Source organism: Talpa occidentalis, unplaced genomic scaffold (assembly GCF_014898055.3).
Source record: "Talpa occidentalis isolate TD23 unplaced genomic scaffold, MPIMG_talOcc4v2.1 talOcc4.14, whole genome shotgun sequence".
Lineage (NCBI taxonomy): Eukaryota > Metazoa > Chordata > Mammalia > Eulipotyphla > Talpidae > Talpa > Talpa occidentalis.
This window is the reverse complement of record NW_023601433.1, coordinates 70,761,619-70,776,485: the sequence shown is the minus strand read 5'-3', so window position 1 is coordinate 70,776,485 and position 14,867 is coordinate 70,761,619. Positions and strand designations below refer to the sequence as shown.

The window sequence follows — 14,867 nt, the reverse complement described above, 5'->3', positions numbered from 1 at the left end:
TGCTTGTATCCCCCAGGTCTGGCCACTTGGTGCAACCCGAGTGTCTTCACCACAAAGAAATGAAGAGGCAAGCAATGGATCTGACATGAGGGAAGTGAAAGCTGGGAAGTCTCTACTGCCTGGAGCCAAGGGTAATAGACCAACCCACAATAAAGTGCACACATGGGATCTGGAGTTCAGGCTTCTGCTGGGATGGGACTTACCAATTTGTAGTTCTGGGTAAATTTCATAAAGACACCAGTCTACATTGCAGTCACAGTGGGTCTTTTCAAAAAGGTTGTCGAGAACATCTCGGGCCAACTGCCGCTCATCCACCATCAGGGACTTTGTGCTGCTGTCATTCATGTGCACCTTGACGACCAGCTGAGGAGAAAGCCACAGAGAAGCCAGTAAATTTCAGCCACTGGAGAAAGCCCAAGAGACAAGGGCTCAGAGTTGCTATTGTTTCTGCGAATTAAGTAAGAGTGTGAACCTCAAACTCACTCAAAGTGAATTCCCTCATCAGCCAGGCACTTGTGTTAGTTGCTAGGGCTATCGAGATAGAGAAATCAACTCACAAAAACAGAAAAATACATAAGAAAGTCCTTGCCCAGTCTTGGGAGACTCTATTCTGGCGGGGGAGACAGAAAACAAGCAGAACCAAGGAAATGCAGACTCCCTGCTTGCCTGCTTTCTTTCTGTTACTCCTGCAACCCAGAAGATTTCTTGATTAACACCACATCCATACTGTTACGGCAATTTCCCAGAGAAATCATGGGGCCTCCCCGGTGGCGCAGCGGTTGAGCGCTGGGTTGCGAAGCTGCCCGCAGCCTCTGCAGTGCTGGTTCGATCCCCAGCTGCTCCCCGGCCACCGGAGGAGGGTCCCGCATGGCGCGCAGACCTCTCCTGCCGCCCGCTGCTCCCCTCAGCAGTGTACCTCGGTCAGTCTGCCTGCTCTGCTCCCCGCTCTGGCTCTGGTGAATTCTCTCACCCTCCTGTGCTTCTGACTGTACCCAGTGCTTGTATAAATAAATAAAAAATAAATCTTTAAAAAAAAGAAAAGAAATCAGATGGCACTCAGAGAGGTGGAGACAGAGATTTAATCGGCTCAGTGGGATAGCTCCCCAAAGGGCTCCAAAGGATTGAGCACCCAAGAACAAAAATGGCAAGGTTTCATACAGTTTGTATGAGGAAAAAATGGCTAGGTTTTACACAGTTTGTATCCCATTTATCACAGCAGAAGTGTTCTTTATTGTTCGGGAAGGGGGTTCAAGCTAGTCATGGCTACCAGCGCGGACAAGCAGTGCAGTACAACCAGCATCTTCTTCGCTTCAGCAAGCAGCAGAATCAAAGCAGTAGACTCCCCCAAGCAGCAGGTTTGGGAAAGCAACAGAAACTAAGCATCAGACTCTCCCAAGCAGCAGGCTTGGGAAACTTTCTGCTTAAATACCTTTGTAATATTATTTTCTCTCCTTTGCTTAGCTGCAAAGGGTCCCCTTTCAAGCAACTCAAGATTTCTGATGCTGGTCAGAAGGTGGTTAATCTACAATGCTGTGAAGCAGGGCATGCAGGACCACAGTGCATCACCGAGGGGCCTCATGAAAGGCAGGTTGTGCCATGTTTGATGTCAGAGGTGGAGCAAGAGAGGTGAATGCCGGCTGAGAAACACGCACGCAGGCCAATCTGTAGTCTAGTTGACTTTTCATTCTAGTTTTAAAAATTCTACTGCACCCCTCAGTGCTCTACCTGATAAGGAGATACAATCTTCCATCTCACTGTGTTTGGATTCTGGAGACTTGTTCTCACTTCGGGAAGTTACACTGTCCTGAGATCTCACATTTCCATGTGCCATAACTTTTTGTCTGCCCATTTTGCTACTTGTAGTGTCCCGATTTCATTTTCATTTTTAGTATCTTTAACAGTGATACTGTTAAAGATATTTTTAGGAGGGACAGCGTTTTAACTTTTCCAGCAGTTGGTACTGTGGTTTTGTTTCATGTTACTTAAACTGGCCTTCACTGGCGCCAGTATGTGCTAAAAGCTGTTGTCGTGGCTCGGTGTGCAGGGTGAGGAGGGCCTGGGAGGAGCTGAGATGTGGGTGTGGGGCTGGCTCGTGGTGGCGGCGCCTGACACTTCTCTCTGGTGTCTAGGCTGAGAACCTCAGGGTCCACGTCCTCTCCACGTGCCCCTCGAACTAAGCACCAGCCAGATGTTGGGAAAGGGACAGGAGATCAAGACATCTGCTCTGCTGTTATCTCTGTGGGGGACCCCACATTGGTGCAGCTCCCCCATGAGGTTTCCCCTTTCTTCAGAGGTGTGTGCGGTCATGTACCCTCTGCTCCTCCTCCACAGAGCCTCTGGCCAAGCTCACAGCCCTGCCACCAGCGTCCCCTCATCCAGACCACAGCCTCCAGGTTCCTCCTTCACCCACTTCTGGTTTGGTGAAGCACAAGTGTCCTTTTGTGTCAGGCCTTTTGAAGTGTGCGTGTCTCCACTGTCCAGAGACAATCATCAGGTCCCACCCTCACCCACGGGCCGTCTCCGACCAGTGTCCCTCTGACTCACTGGTCCAAGAACCTCAGCCGGTGGGGACCAGGCCTGCTGTTGCTGTTGCTGGCCTGCTGCATTTGGAGCAGGGCCTGCTCCACCTCCTCCTGCTCCAGTCGTAGTTCCTGGTGGGTGCCATCATGGTCTGTTTTTCCCTCGGGAGCTATTGGCTTTGATCTGCTGCGATCTCATTGTGAAGACACGGAAGAGGCGAGTCTGGTGCCCACTCTGCCGCCACCTGCCTGCTTCCTCCGCTGTCTCCTTGCCCATCACTTGTCTTCCTCCTCTGTCCGTTGTTGTGCTGCTGGCTGCTTCCTCATCTTTGTTCATCTGTTCCAGGCAAAAATAGAGCAGATCAAAGGGCCTGTCTTCATAAAGTCTGCATTCCGGGAGCCAGTCTCTGAGTCGGTTCTCCAGCTCACAGATGTCCCGTTTTTCCAAAATTTTCTTCTGCCACTTTGTTTTCAGGAAAGCCTTATCCGAGCCAGAGTTTGTATATCCCTATTTTGCAAGATGGGGATACACCAGTGAAAACAACAGAAAAATCCCTTCAGGAGCATCTAACAAGAAAAGTGGAGGGTGTGTTGGTTGGTGATAAGCACTGAGGAGAAAAAGCAGGGAGGGTAAGAAGTATTGGGGTGGGTGTGCAATGCCAGAGAGGGGTGGTCCCAGGGAGCGGGTGATCAGACTTAGAAGAGGAACAGAGAAACCCACTCAGAATCTGGGGAAGAGCTTTTGAGCCAAGGGGACAGGAAAGTGCAAAAAGCAGAGGAGAGCCTGGGGCATGTGAAGAGCAAAGGGGGACCAGCGGCCAGGAGGGGTGAGAGAGGCAGCAAGGCCACACACGGGCTTTGGGTCCCTGTGGGGGATTTGATCTTGTTATGTGAGCTGAGGCACCACCTCCTTTTGAGCCAAGGAGGGCCAGAAGGAGAGGATGGGACGGGAACACTGGGGGAGCGGCTGCTCTGAGGCACATGGCAGCTCAGCCACAGGGACAGACACGTCTAGGGACCACGTGTCACATGTGCAGGCAGCAGGCAGGCAGGTGGATATTCTGGCGCTCATGGCGCTTTCCTTCTGATGGCTGTTTTCTCTGAGCAAAGGCAGTGATGTGATTATGTGAGAGAATGTGAAAGAGGAAAGGGGGATGAGGTAGAAATAGTTTTCTAGATTAATGGGAGAGACTGGGGGCACTCTGGCAGGACTGAAGGCTCAGGTCCTGAGCAAGAGGGGCGGTGGATTAACCAGCGTTGATCCAAGTGAGTGCAGGGGATGGAAGGGCAAGGCAGCCAAAAATAAAGAACTTCAAAAACTGTCCAAGGAATTTTATCACACGTGGAAGAATAATGGTAAAGAAGTTCACACATGTTTGCAGTGAATGGAACCTGTTTGATCTGGAAAGATTTGCACAGCTGAGCCCTGGAAGTCTGAATTGAGGGAGAATCAAGGACAATTTACTGAATATTGTTCTACATGTTCTGAAACCTTTTTCAAAGAACTGTGAGAGGTATTTTGGGAACATAGAGTCTAAAGCCCTATATGGAAAGAACAATTCATCCAACTCTATATAAAAAGTTCTTAATGAGTTTCAGAGATGGGATATGCTTTAAGAATTGAATTGGTGGTGGGCCTCCCCTGGTGGCACAGGTGGTTGAGCGCCATGCTGTGAAGCTGTCTGCAGCCTCTGCAGCGTGGATTCGATCCCGGCTGGCTGGTGCGAGGGCCCCACATGCGTGTCAGACCTTTCCTGTTGCTCCCGCTGCTCCCCTCAGCAGTGTATTTCGGCAGATCTGCCTGTTCTGCTCCCCACTCTGTCTCTGGTGAATCCTCTCACCCTCCTGCACATCTGGCCTATACCCCGGTTCTTGTATAAATAAATAAATAAATAAATCTTCAAAAAAAAAAAAAACGAATTGAATTGGTGGAGAATTGAAATTCTATGGGGGCTACAACTGAGCGGAGGGTGGAAGAGCAAACATTGTTTTAAAATGAACAGTGATAGAGCTTCCATATGATCCAGCAATTCCACTCCTAGGTATTTACCCAAAAGACACAGACACATCAATCCCAAAGAGCACCTACACCCCTATGTTTATAGCAGCACTATTTACAATAGCTAAGCTTTGGAAACAACCCAAATGCCCCAAAATAGATGACTGGATCAAGAAGATGTGGTCCATATACACCATGGAATATTACTCAGCATTCAAAAAAGATAAACACATGCAATTTGCAGCAACATGGATGGAGCTGGAAGGGATCATGCTCAGCGAAATAAGCCAGAAAGAAAAAGAAAAATACCGGATGGTCTCACTCATAGCAGGGATCTAGAAAACTTAAATAAGGGACCAGGAAAATGAATAACTATAAGAAAGTGAAAATCAAAATCAACAAAAAACTAGGAACCAGAGACACTCCATGGGGGGTAGGGGGCAGGGAGGGGAGGGATTGGGGTCAAAATAAGGGGGTTGCAATTGTATGGGGAATATAAAAATAAAATTTATTAAATAAATAAATAAATAAATAAAATGAACAGTGATGTAAAAAATAAATAAATAAATAAGAAAATAAATAAATGAAAGTATAAAGGTAAAAAAAATAAATGAAATAAGACAAAGACTGCCTCATCTTTCTCTTAATTTACCAAATGAACTATTATTAACACAGCTATCTTAGATATATGCTTCTAATGAGGTTAAATACATGTGTTTCTGCTATAAAACAATACATGTGGTCCTGAAAAACCTGTGCTCTATAAAACACACACACACAGTAAAATTACAGACTTACTGGGAAAACAGGGCTGGGGCCGGCTGCTGAAAACATAGAAAACTTTGAAGCCACAGGAATAGCCAAAACAACATTTGGCACATCAGGAGATAACCTGGCTCTCCAAGGCAGGCAGCAGTTTGGAGGCTGCTACAGGGGAAATACGAAAATGCACGAAGCAACAGTGGGAACCCGGAGACTGAGGGACAGCCAAGGGCAGCCGAGATCTGACCCAATTAAGGCAGGTCCAGAAGGTGGCGCCACCTGCGGTCAGCCAAGAGCTGAGCTGATGGGCCCCTGAAGGGAGGGCACCCTGGGGGTACTCACTTGCTTTAGCATTTGTTGAAATAGAGCTGAGGGCCTCCCTGGGGGCGCAAGGGGTAAAGACGCAACCTATGAAGCTATCCGCAGCCACTGCAGGACGAGTTTGATCCCTGGCCAGGGAGCTACCCACATGGCGCAGCAGACCTCTCCTGTCTTGCCCGCTGCTCCCCTCAGCCGTGTATTTCAGTCAATCTGCCTGTTCTGTTCCCCACTCTGTCTCTGGTGAGTCCTCTCATCCCCCACACCTCTGGCTTGTACCCCAGTTCTTGTGTGCATAAATATATAAATCTTAAAAAGAAAAAAAAAAATAACTATTGCTGAAAGAGTCCCTGCCAGTGCAACAACCAAGCCAAGGCTTTTCCTTTCCTTTCTTGTTGAAGGTCGTAATGCTATTCCTGTTATTCCCAGAAAGCTGCCAAGGAAAATTATGTGTAAAATAGAAAATGATGTATAAGCCAAGGAAACGTCCATGTTTATATTAACATGTGTCCCTTATTTATCAAACACAAATGAGCTCACTGATATTACTGAAAGAACAACTAATTCATCTTTGTCCTTTAAAAAAATGCAACAACAACAAAAATGCAACAATTTGGAAAACAACACTTGAAGTTTTTATTTAATGATTAAGCATAAGAAAATGTCATCATACATGCAAAAGTGAGTCATAGCTTACCTTCTTCACCTTGGCCTCCTTCAGTTTTTCCAATGCTAGCTTAATTTTATTAGCCTTGGCTTGAGCTGCCTCTTCTTCCTATAAAATAGCAACAAGACATTCAACACAATCCAAGAAATAATTCCAACAAGTACCCGTGCCATTGCTAGCATCTTAGTTTATGTTGAAAAAAGCCTGTAATTAGTAGTACCACATTTCACATGATCAATTTTCAAAATTTAAATGACTATAACAAAAATCTTCAAAGATGCAGAAAGTAGTCACCCTTTATATCTTAGAATAGTGAGTTAAAAGAGGAAATCATGACTCTGACAGAATACATATTTAGACCACAAAAATCTTGGCTTGCTCAAAAATAGGGCTTAACCTGGATCTCACTTCCTGAAACTATATGTGATTTTGGGGGTCAGAGTGCATTTTCTGGGATTCTTAGCTTTTATTGGGTCCCTTAAGGGAATTTCGAAAGTTAAGACTTCAACGCAAACGCAATAAAAACCTTGACAAGCATGAGCTGACAGAGGGGAGAATGAAATATTTTATGAGCTCAAAGCCCTGTGATTTTTGCAAGTTAATATTCTGAGAATAGGATTATTAAGGCTCTCCTACCTATTTATGATGGAGAGGAAATCAGCCCTCCTACTTATATTCTAATTAGTAGAAAGCAGACATGTATCTTCTTACAACTGGTTCTTCCATTTTTTTGGGCCACCATCCCTTTAGATATATGTTGAAAGTGATAAAGCCCATAAAGGTTCACATATACTCTAACTCTGCATATACTTTCAGAGAATCATGATCTCCTTAAAAATCTTCATGGATCCTCTATTAAGAACTTCCGCTCATTAGCATGGTTATTAAAAAAGACAAGGGACAACAAGCATTGACAAGGCTGTAGAGAAAAAAAGAACCCTTGTGTCCATATTATGGAATATAATATGGACATTCCTCAAAAAAAAAAAAACCAACTAAAAATAGAACTACCATATGATCCAGCAGTCCCGTTTCTGGATATTTATCCAAAGGAAATGAAATCAGTATCTCAAAGAGATATCTGTTCTGTGTGCATTGAAGCATTATTCACAGTAGCTGAGGCATGGAAACAACCTAAGTGATCCATTGGCAGATGAATGAATAAAGAAAATGCAGTATATATATCATGCATGTACATATATTTATATATATATGCATATATATGAATGTTATTCAGCCATGAGAAAGAAGAAAATCCTGCAATTTGTGACAATATGGATGAATCGTGGAGGCAACATGCTAAATGAGATAAATCAGACAAAGACAAATACTGCACGCTCTCACTTATATGTGGATTCCTAAAGAAGTGAACTCAAAGAAAGAGAGAATACAATGGTGGTTTCCAGGAATTTGGGGAAGGGAGATTTTGGTTGAAGTGTAGTTTCCAGTTAGATGACAAGTTCTAGGGATCTAAGGTACTGCAGGGTGACTAAGGTTAATGAAACTGTGTTATGTACTTGAAAACTTCTGAGAGTATCGATCTTAATGTTCTCCCCTCTCTTACACACACAAAGGAATTATGTGAGGTGATGGAGCTGTTAGCTAACCTTATGATGGCAATCATTTTGTAATAATATTTGTATTAAATCACCATGTGGTACACCTTAAACTTACACCATATTATGTGTCAATTATATTTCAATAATCTATTAAAAAAAGAACCTCTGAGCTATATGATTGCCAGTTTTCAAACAATTTTTCAACAATAACTGCACAACTGAGCAGTGAGTATGACAGTGTGTGCACTGTATGATATATTTAACACTTGATATTTGTTCATATTTAATATTTGGTTCACTCAAAAGTCATTCTGGGAATTTCAGTGTTATTAGGCTCATATTTATGAAATATCATTATCACATAAAACAGCAAATGTATAAGTCACAGGAAATACCACTGGATTCTTACTACAAAATATTTTGAAGTGAATTACTCTAAGAAAAATCCTTAAAAGTGCTTTTAAAGCTCTTTTATCGATTTTTATGAGACATATTATAAGTTAGTGTCCCAAGTAATGATTATATGAATTTTCCAGCTCTTTGTTTTCCCATTATTGAGAAATAATGTCATAGCTTCTTGCTCCACAACACTCTTCCCCATTGACAATATTACAAGTGATACAGATATATCTTTGTCCTCCTGAATAAGGCTGCCAAATTCAGCAAAATTCTATTTAGTTCAATTCAGAAAATATGTAACAAATATATATATATATATATATCAGTTCTACAGTTCATACCAAGTTAATAAAATATTACCTTAAAGCTTGAGTATTTTTAGGAAATGCTATATACAAATATATATTTTAGACAATCCTTAATAATTCTTGAATATGGCCCTAATGTGTTCTTTACACACACCTATGTGTCTTGTTTACAGAAGACTTTGGTTTTGCAATGAACATACTTGGTATTCTTGTTTTTTTGGCATCTCAGCACTCCAGGTATACAAACTTACGAATGTAACTATCACTTGAAAGAAAGTCAAAGATGGTGGGGAGCAGAGGGCAAGGCAAGAGTCTTGCCATGTTGGCCTACACACTTACTTGAGAAAGAGGCTCCGGGGGTGGCGGTGGCAGAGGAAGGTCTAATACAGGATCATCTGGTGGAGGTGGTAAATCATCTTCATATTGGCTGATACTAATTGCAGCAACATTTGTTCCAGAGCCAAAAGATGCTGTGCCACTGTAAGTTGGTACCTCCAGAGATGCCGAAGGATGTTGATTCTGAGAGGATTTTTTCTGTGCCTCTATTGTCCTCTGCTCAGCTTCACTTATGTCTGCTACCAGCTCTGCCATGAGAGCATCTAAATCTTGATCTTCCAGTGCATTTAAGGACTCTGATGGGGAAAATCACATTAATGAACAAAACAAGGATGTATACTTGGAAAAACTGAAAGAAGATAATTTTTTGATTGAACTTTTTTATTTTCTTACATTGTTGTTCATTTTTGTACAAAATTTGATTTCTCCCCTCAGGTGTAATACCCATAAATCTCCCACCACCACTGAAAGAAGATAATTTTCAGAGTAATATGTAAATACTGATTATAGGAACTAGGAGGTGGGGGAAATTGGGAGGGGTTGGTAAAAAGTACACAGTTTCAGTTATAAGTAAGGCCTGAGGAGATAATGAATTTGGTGACTATAGTTGATTCTACTGTGTTGTACAATTAAAATTTTCCACGAGAGTAAAACTTAAATATTCACATACACAAACATGCAAGAGTACAATGTGAGGTGACAGATGTGTTAATTAACTCAGTGGAGGGAGTTCTTTCACAATGTATACATAGAGCAAATCACCACAGTGTACATTTTCATTTGTCAATCATACAAATAATCCTCCTCCACCAAAAAGGAGAAATGTGTTCCCTGAATTGGGGGACCTCATAGACCACTTCTAAAGTCAAATTCAAGTACATAATTAGCTTCTTTAGTAGGGAAGTCTTATTTATTCTGAGAAGATCTTAGAATTTTAGAAAAGTAAAGGAGATGCTAGAAACAGATGGAAAGTTCTCCTCTAGCCTTTGGAGGGCAGACAGAGCACCACTGGTAAATATATTTGGAAGAAAGTCAGATTCAACCTAATAGTGTTTAAAGGCCTTGGAGGTTTGGGGTGGGAACAGAGCTCCTGTAAGCACACCCCCCAACTCTAGAGAGTCTCAATTCAAAGAAAGAGCAATAATGATCAGTAGCAGGAAATAAAACAGTAGGAGAGAAATTTTTGTTAATAAAAAATTGTGACTCTCTCAGAGGCAGTAAAAAATGTCAAATAGATCAAGTATAGTTAGTAAATATAAATCAAACTATATTATATTAGGAAGCATTTGTTCATATATTACAAATCATTATGAAATGGATATTATCCTCGAAGGGATATTTCCTCATTTACGTTTTTTTTTTTTTTTTAATTTTTTTTTTTATAGAGGCATGTTTTTATTTATTTATTTTATTTGTTTGTTTGTTTATACATGCACTGGGTACAGTCAGAAGCATGGGAGGGTGAGAGAATTCACCAGAGCCAGAGCGGGGAGCAGAGCAGGCAGAAGGACCGAAGTACACTGCTGAGGGGAGCAGCGGGCGGCAGGAGAGGTCTGCGCGCCATGTGGGACCCTCCTCCGGTGGCCGGGGAGCAGCCGGGGATCGAACCGGCGCTGCAGAGGCCGCGGGCAGCTTCGCAACCCAGCGTTCAACCGCTGCGCCACCGGGGAGGCCCTCATTTACGTTTTCTTATACTAATGTGCCTTATAGCTCTATAAGAAGAAACTCCTTTTCTTAAAAAAAACTATAGTTTTAAGACTTTTTGCAAATGCAGGATGGTTCCCTTTTATAATAGTCAAATATGTCTTCTTGGCCTCTTAATTCAATCTGGACAAATTAAAACACAATCTGAAATCCAGGACTTTAAAAATTATATTTATCATGAAGCTATAACTAAAATAAATTAAAACACAATCTGAAATCCATATTTTAAAATTTTTGTTTTCAAATTATAGCTCCATACAGATTTTAGTCATCATTACAATTTCAAATGAAATCAAATTATTATGCTTACCATTTAAATCCTTAAAACCCACACTGTAGTTACATTCAGCTCTGGCTGGTTTAGGGTCCGGAGGAGGAAGAGTGTCAACTCCTAAACTCTGAAAACAAATCCCCGTCCCCAAAAGTTACTCACGATACAAACATTTGTATAACGCATTGTAATATTAAGTCATAATTCATTTATTTTCATAGTTTCTCTCTAAATATATTCTTTTAAAGAATTTTAAATTGCATTCTTACTTTAAAAAAACAGTTTGTTTTTCCCCTAGAAAAGTACAACTTAGAAATTATCCTAGAATTTGATCCAATTTTCAGTTAATGTATGTGTTGACTTCTAGAAGGCACATCTTGAAACAAAACAGGTTAACTGAGAATGAGATAGTTAACAGTTATAAATAACAGGAAAAATGTCCTATAGAGATACATTTGTGACATATATACTACATATAATTCTACACTGACTTAATAAGATCACAGGAAGGAATATTTACTACTTGGACAATAAATATTGTTTTAGGCAAGCAATCTGCCATTATACAGTAAAATGCTATGCTGCCTTTTCTTCCATTCTAACTTAATAAAACTCTTAAGAGAAATTTAAGCCAAAATAAGCCACTAATTTTGTAAATAATTTTTTTTAATTAGAAAAAGTGACTTCTTGAGAAAAAACATTAATAAACAGAATCAAAAATGAAAAAGGAAAAATCACCACACATGGACCAGAAATACAAAAACTCACAAGAAGTTATGTGAACAACTATATTCTGCTGAATTCAGTAAAACTGAGAGTGGATAAATTTCTAGATCAACATAATCTACTAAGACTAGCCCAGCAAGAAACTAGGCGAAGTGAACAAACTGGTCATGAGTATGGAAGTTAAAAGAATAATAAAAAAATCTTCTGGAAAAATGAAAGCTCAGGGCCAGATGACTTTACAAATTAATTTTATTAAACTTTTAAGGAAGAAGTAATGCTTGAGCAAGAAAACCTTCCTCAAATGGTTTTCTTAAAATACAAGAAAAATAAATGTTCCCTAATATATTTAATGATGCCAACATAACCTTAATACCAAAAACAGATCAAGACAGCACGAGAAAATTATAGACCAATATTCCTGATGAATACTGATGTAAAAATTTACAGCAAAATACCACAAATTGAATTCAATAGTATATCACAAGAATTATACACTATGATGAAGTGGGATTCAGCCCAGGGATGCAAGTATGGTTTAATTTATGTAAATCAGTTAACATAATACACCCTATCAACAAAAGCACAGAAAAATCATGTTAACATCAATAGATACAGAGAAAGCATTTGATAAGATTAGCATCCATTCATGATAAAAACTCTAGACAGTATGGAAATAGAAGGAAACTACCTCAATATAATTGACAAAATTATCACAAACCAACAGCCAATATAATGCTTGACGGTGAAGAACTGAGAATTTTCCCCAAAAGATCTGATAAGAAAAGGACGCTCACTGTCACCAGTTCTGTTTCATTTAGTACTAAAGATTTTGGCCAGAACAATCAGACAAACAGGAAAGAAAGGGAATCCAAGTAGGAAAAGGAAAAGAAACAATCACTATTTACACTATCACTATTCACTATATATCTGATATATCATATACATATAGATAGAAGACTCTGAACAACTCCACCAAAAGTTATTAGAAGGAAAAGATAAATACAGCAAAGTGGCAGTCTATAAAATCAGCGTACAAAAATCCAGAGCTTTGTAAAGGAAAAAGCTTTATTTCTTCTCCCCAACCTCCACCACGGTCACAGTTACATCAGAAGTGTATAATACTGTCAAGTTCCATTAAAAACAAATAGCTCACTTGTCATGATAACCCCATTGTCTTCTAGTTTGAAAGTTAAAAAGGGGAATTTACCTGGGTCAGAAGATCCATCTCTCCCAGCAAATTGCTGAACATTTGGTCTATATCTTCATTTGACTCACCCATCTGAAAAAGGAAGAGAACGAGAAATAAACCATCTAATAAAGGCCTGCTCCCTGGATAACTGTCCCTTTTCTTTCTTTTCTCCTAGACTCCCCTCCATAGGCAAGTTCATGGAGAAGAGGCTATGGAAGGTTCATTTTAGTCTTATAGCCCATGCTTGACTTCCCTCCAATTTGCGTTGATCCAAGCTCTGAAACCTGTTTCAGAGTGACAATCAGGCACTGTTTTTCTAGATTAAACTAGTCTTTTGGGGGCCAATTGAACAAGTGAGCATCATTGAAGAATTCCTCTCATGCTAAGAACCTTTCTTAGAAAAGGAGAAAGCCTCAAGCCACAGGTAATTGTGTCAGAGTTAAAGAATTTCACCTCCACTTGAGTAGGAGACACACCTGAAAGAGCCAGTTGTGCATACACGGGGCAGGGAGGCACAGGTTTGAGTCCAAGGAAGTCATTCAATGAATGCTCACACTATACAAGGTAGGCAGGTGAACACTGGTACGGAAGTGACAGGTAAGTCAGACATTGCAGGCATGGTCTGTGTGTGCAGGTCAAGGAAGACAGCATCAAGGAAGAATCAAGGAAGAATGACGGAAGGTGCATGTTCACCCTAATTTATGTAGAATGTTGGGTTTACGGAGTTTATCCTAGTCGGAAGGAGAGCTCAGTGGGTGGACCCTGCCTCTGGTGGAGGGTGGGGGAGTCATTGCTAGGACAGGTTTAATGTGGTTTTGTCCCTTCCCAGTTGGTTACAAAGCATCGGAATCATACCCTCCCTCCTTCAAATTACCTATAAAATGTAGGCGAGAAAATATTTAAATCTACAAAGTACCCATGGTTTCACAAACTGCCCTACAAGCCATCAATCTTGTACTCAAAATATTATAATGGATAATTAATTCACGACTTTAATAAAAAGAGAGTGACAGAATAAAAAATAAAATTCCAGAACTGCCCATATGAATTTTCATTAAAATATTATGCAGTAATCATGAGACAAAACAAAGGACTCTTTCAGATAAATTATTATTAATAGGAAAAGCTAACAGCATTAGTGCTAACATATTTCAAATTTTTTATGACAAAAGTAATCCATTCAGAGTGGAAATAGAAATTTTTTGCCCATCTAAAAACTGCCCACAAGTGTTAGAATGAACTCGTAGGACCCAGAGATGACATTATTAATAAGGAACACGTCATCAATGCTTTTTCTTAATTCACTAAATTCGAAAAAGCACTAAACTGACGACAAATAAAATCTTGAAAGGAAACATGGCATCAGTGAGTCAGAAAAACCCATCGAGCTCAAAGGCTTTAGTTTCTCAACACGAGAAAGGTTAAGGACATGCCAGAGTGAATCACACGCCTAAGACGGAAATTACTTAAAACAAAGCACGTTCTTGTGACCTTGACTGAAACTCCCTCTGTTCAGCTGGTAAAAATCTTTCTGTCCTTTCATTCCTTTCTCCCAAAGTCAATTGATAGTGAGTTACTAAAAGAAGCCAATATCACATTGTGTTTTATCTCCTGCATTCCCTACCAGGCGTTGACAAGGGAGGCTGGGTGGATGGAGACCAAATACTAGCACACATGGAGGAGTAAAATTGTAACCCCACACTTAGGCAGATATGCAAATGACTGACAAATTAATAAAGGAAATTTTTAAAAATTTGCTGTACACCTACGATCCTAAGGATGCATGCTATTGAATGAATCACAGTTAAAATGAGTTGCATTCTTAGTGAAAATAATATTTGCATTAAGGTCAATTAGTAATATAAATTTGGATTAATTTGTAAATCCACTTATACATTTCCTCTCCCTGGGAAAGACACACGCGCGCGCGCACACACACACACACACACACACGCATACACAACACAGTGAGAAAATTGGGCTGGGTCCATTTGTATATGTGACATTTCCAAAAGTCACAATCAAGATTAAAAAAAGAAAAAGAAAACACCCAGCCCTGAGAGTTCAAAGTGTTATTTGGGCTAATAGCCCAAAACAGGGGTGGAGCTGC

The 14,867-nt window shown here is 40.7% G+C and overlaps 1 protein-coding gene across 1 annotated transcript in view; it reads right to left on the bottom strand.

Moving 5' to 3' along the window:
* The window catches only part of APBB1IP (amyloid beta precursor protein binding family B member 1 interacting protein), a 66,423-nt gene that overhangs the window by 26,507 nt on the left and 25,049 nt on the right, over positions 1 to 14,867 (bottom strand). Inside the window, 5 exon segments of the mRNA XM_037510733.2 lie at positions 204 to 363; positions 6,296 to 6,373; positions 8,871 to 9,163; positions 10,882 to 10,969; positions 12,776 to 12,847. Coding sequence (XP_037366630.2) covers positions 204 to 363; positions 6,296 to 6,373; positions 8,871 to 9,163; positions 10,882 to 10,969; positions 12,776 to 12,847 — 691 coding nt within the window.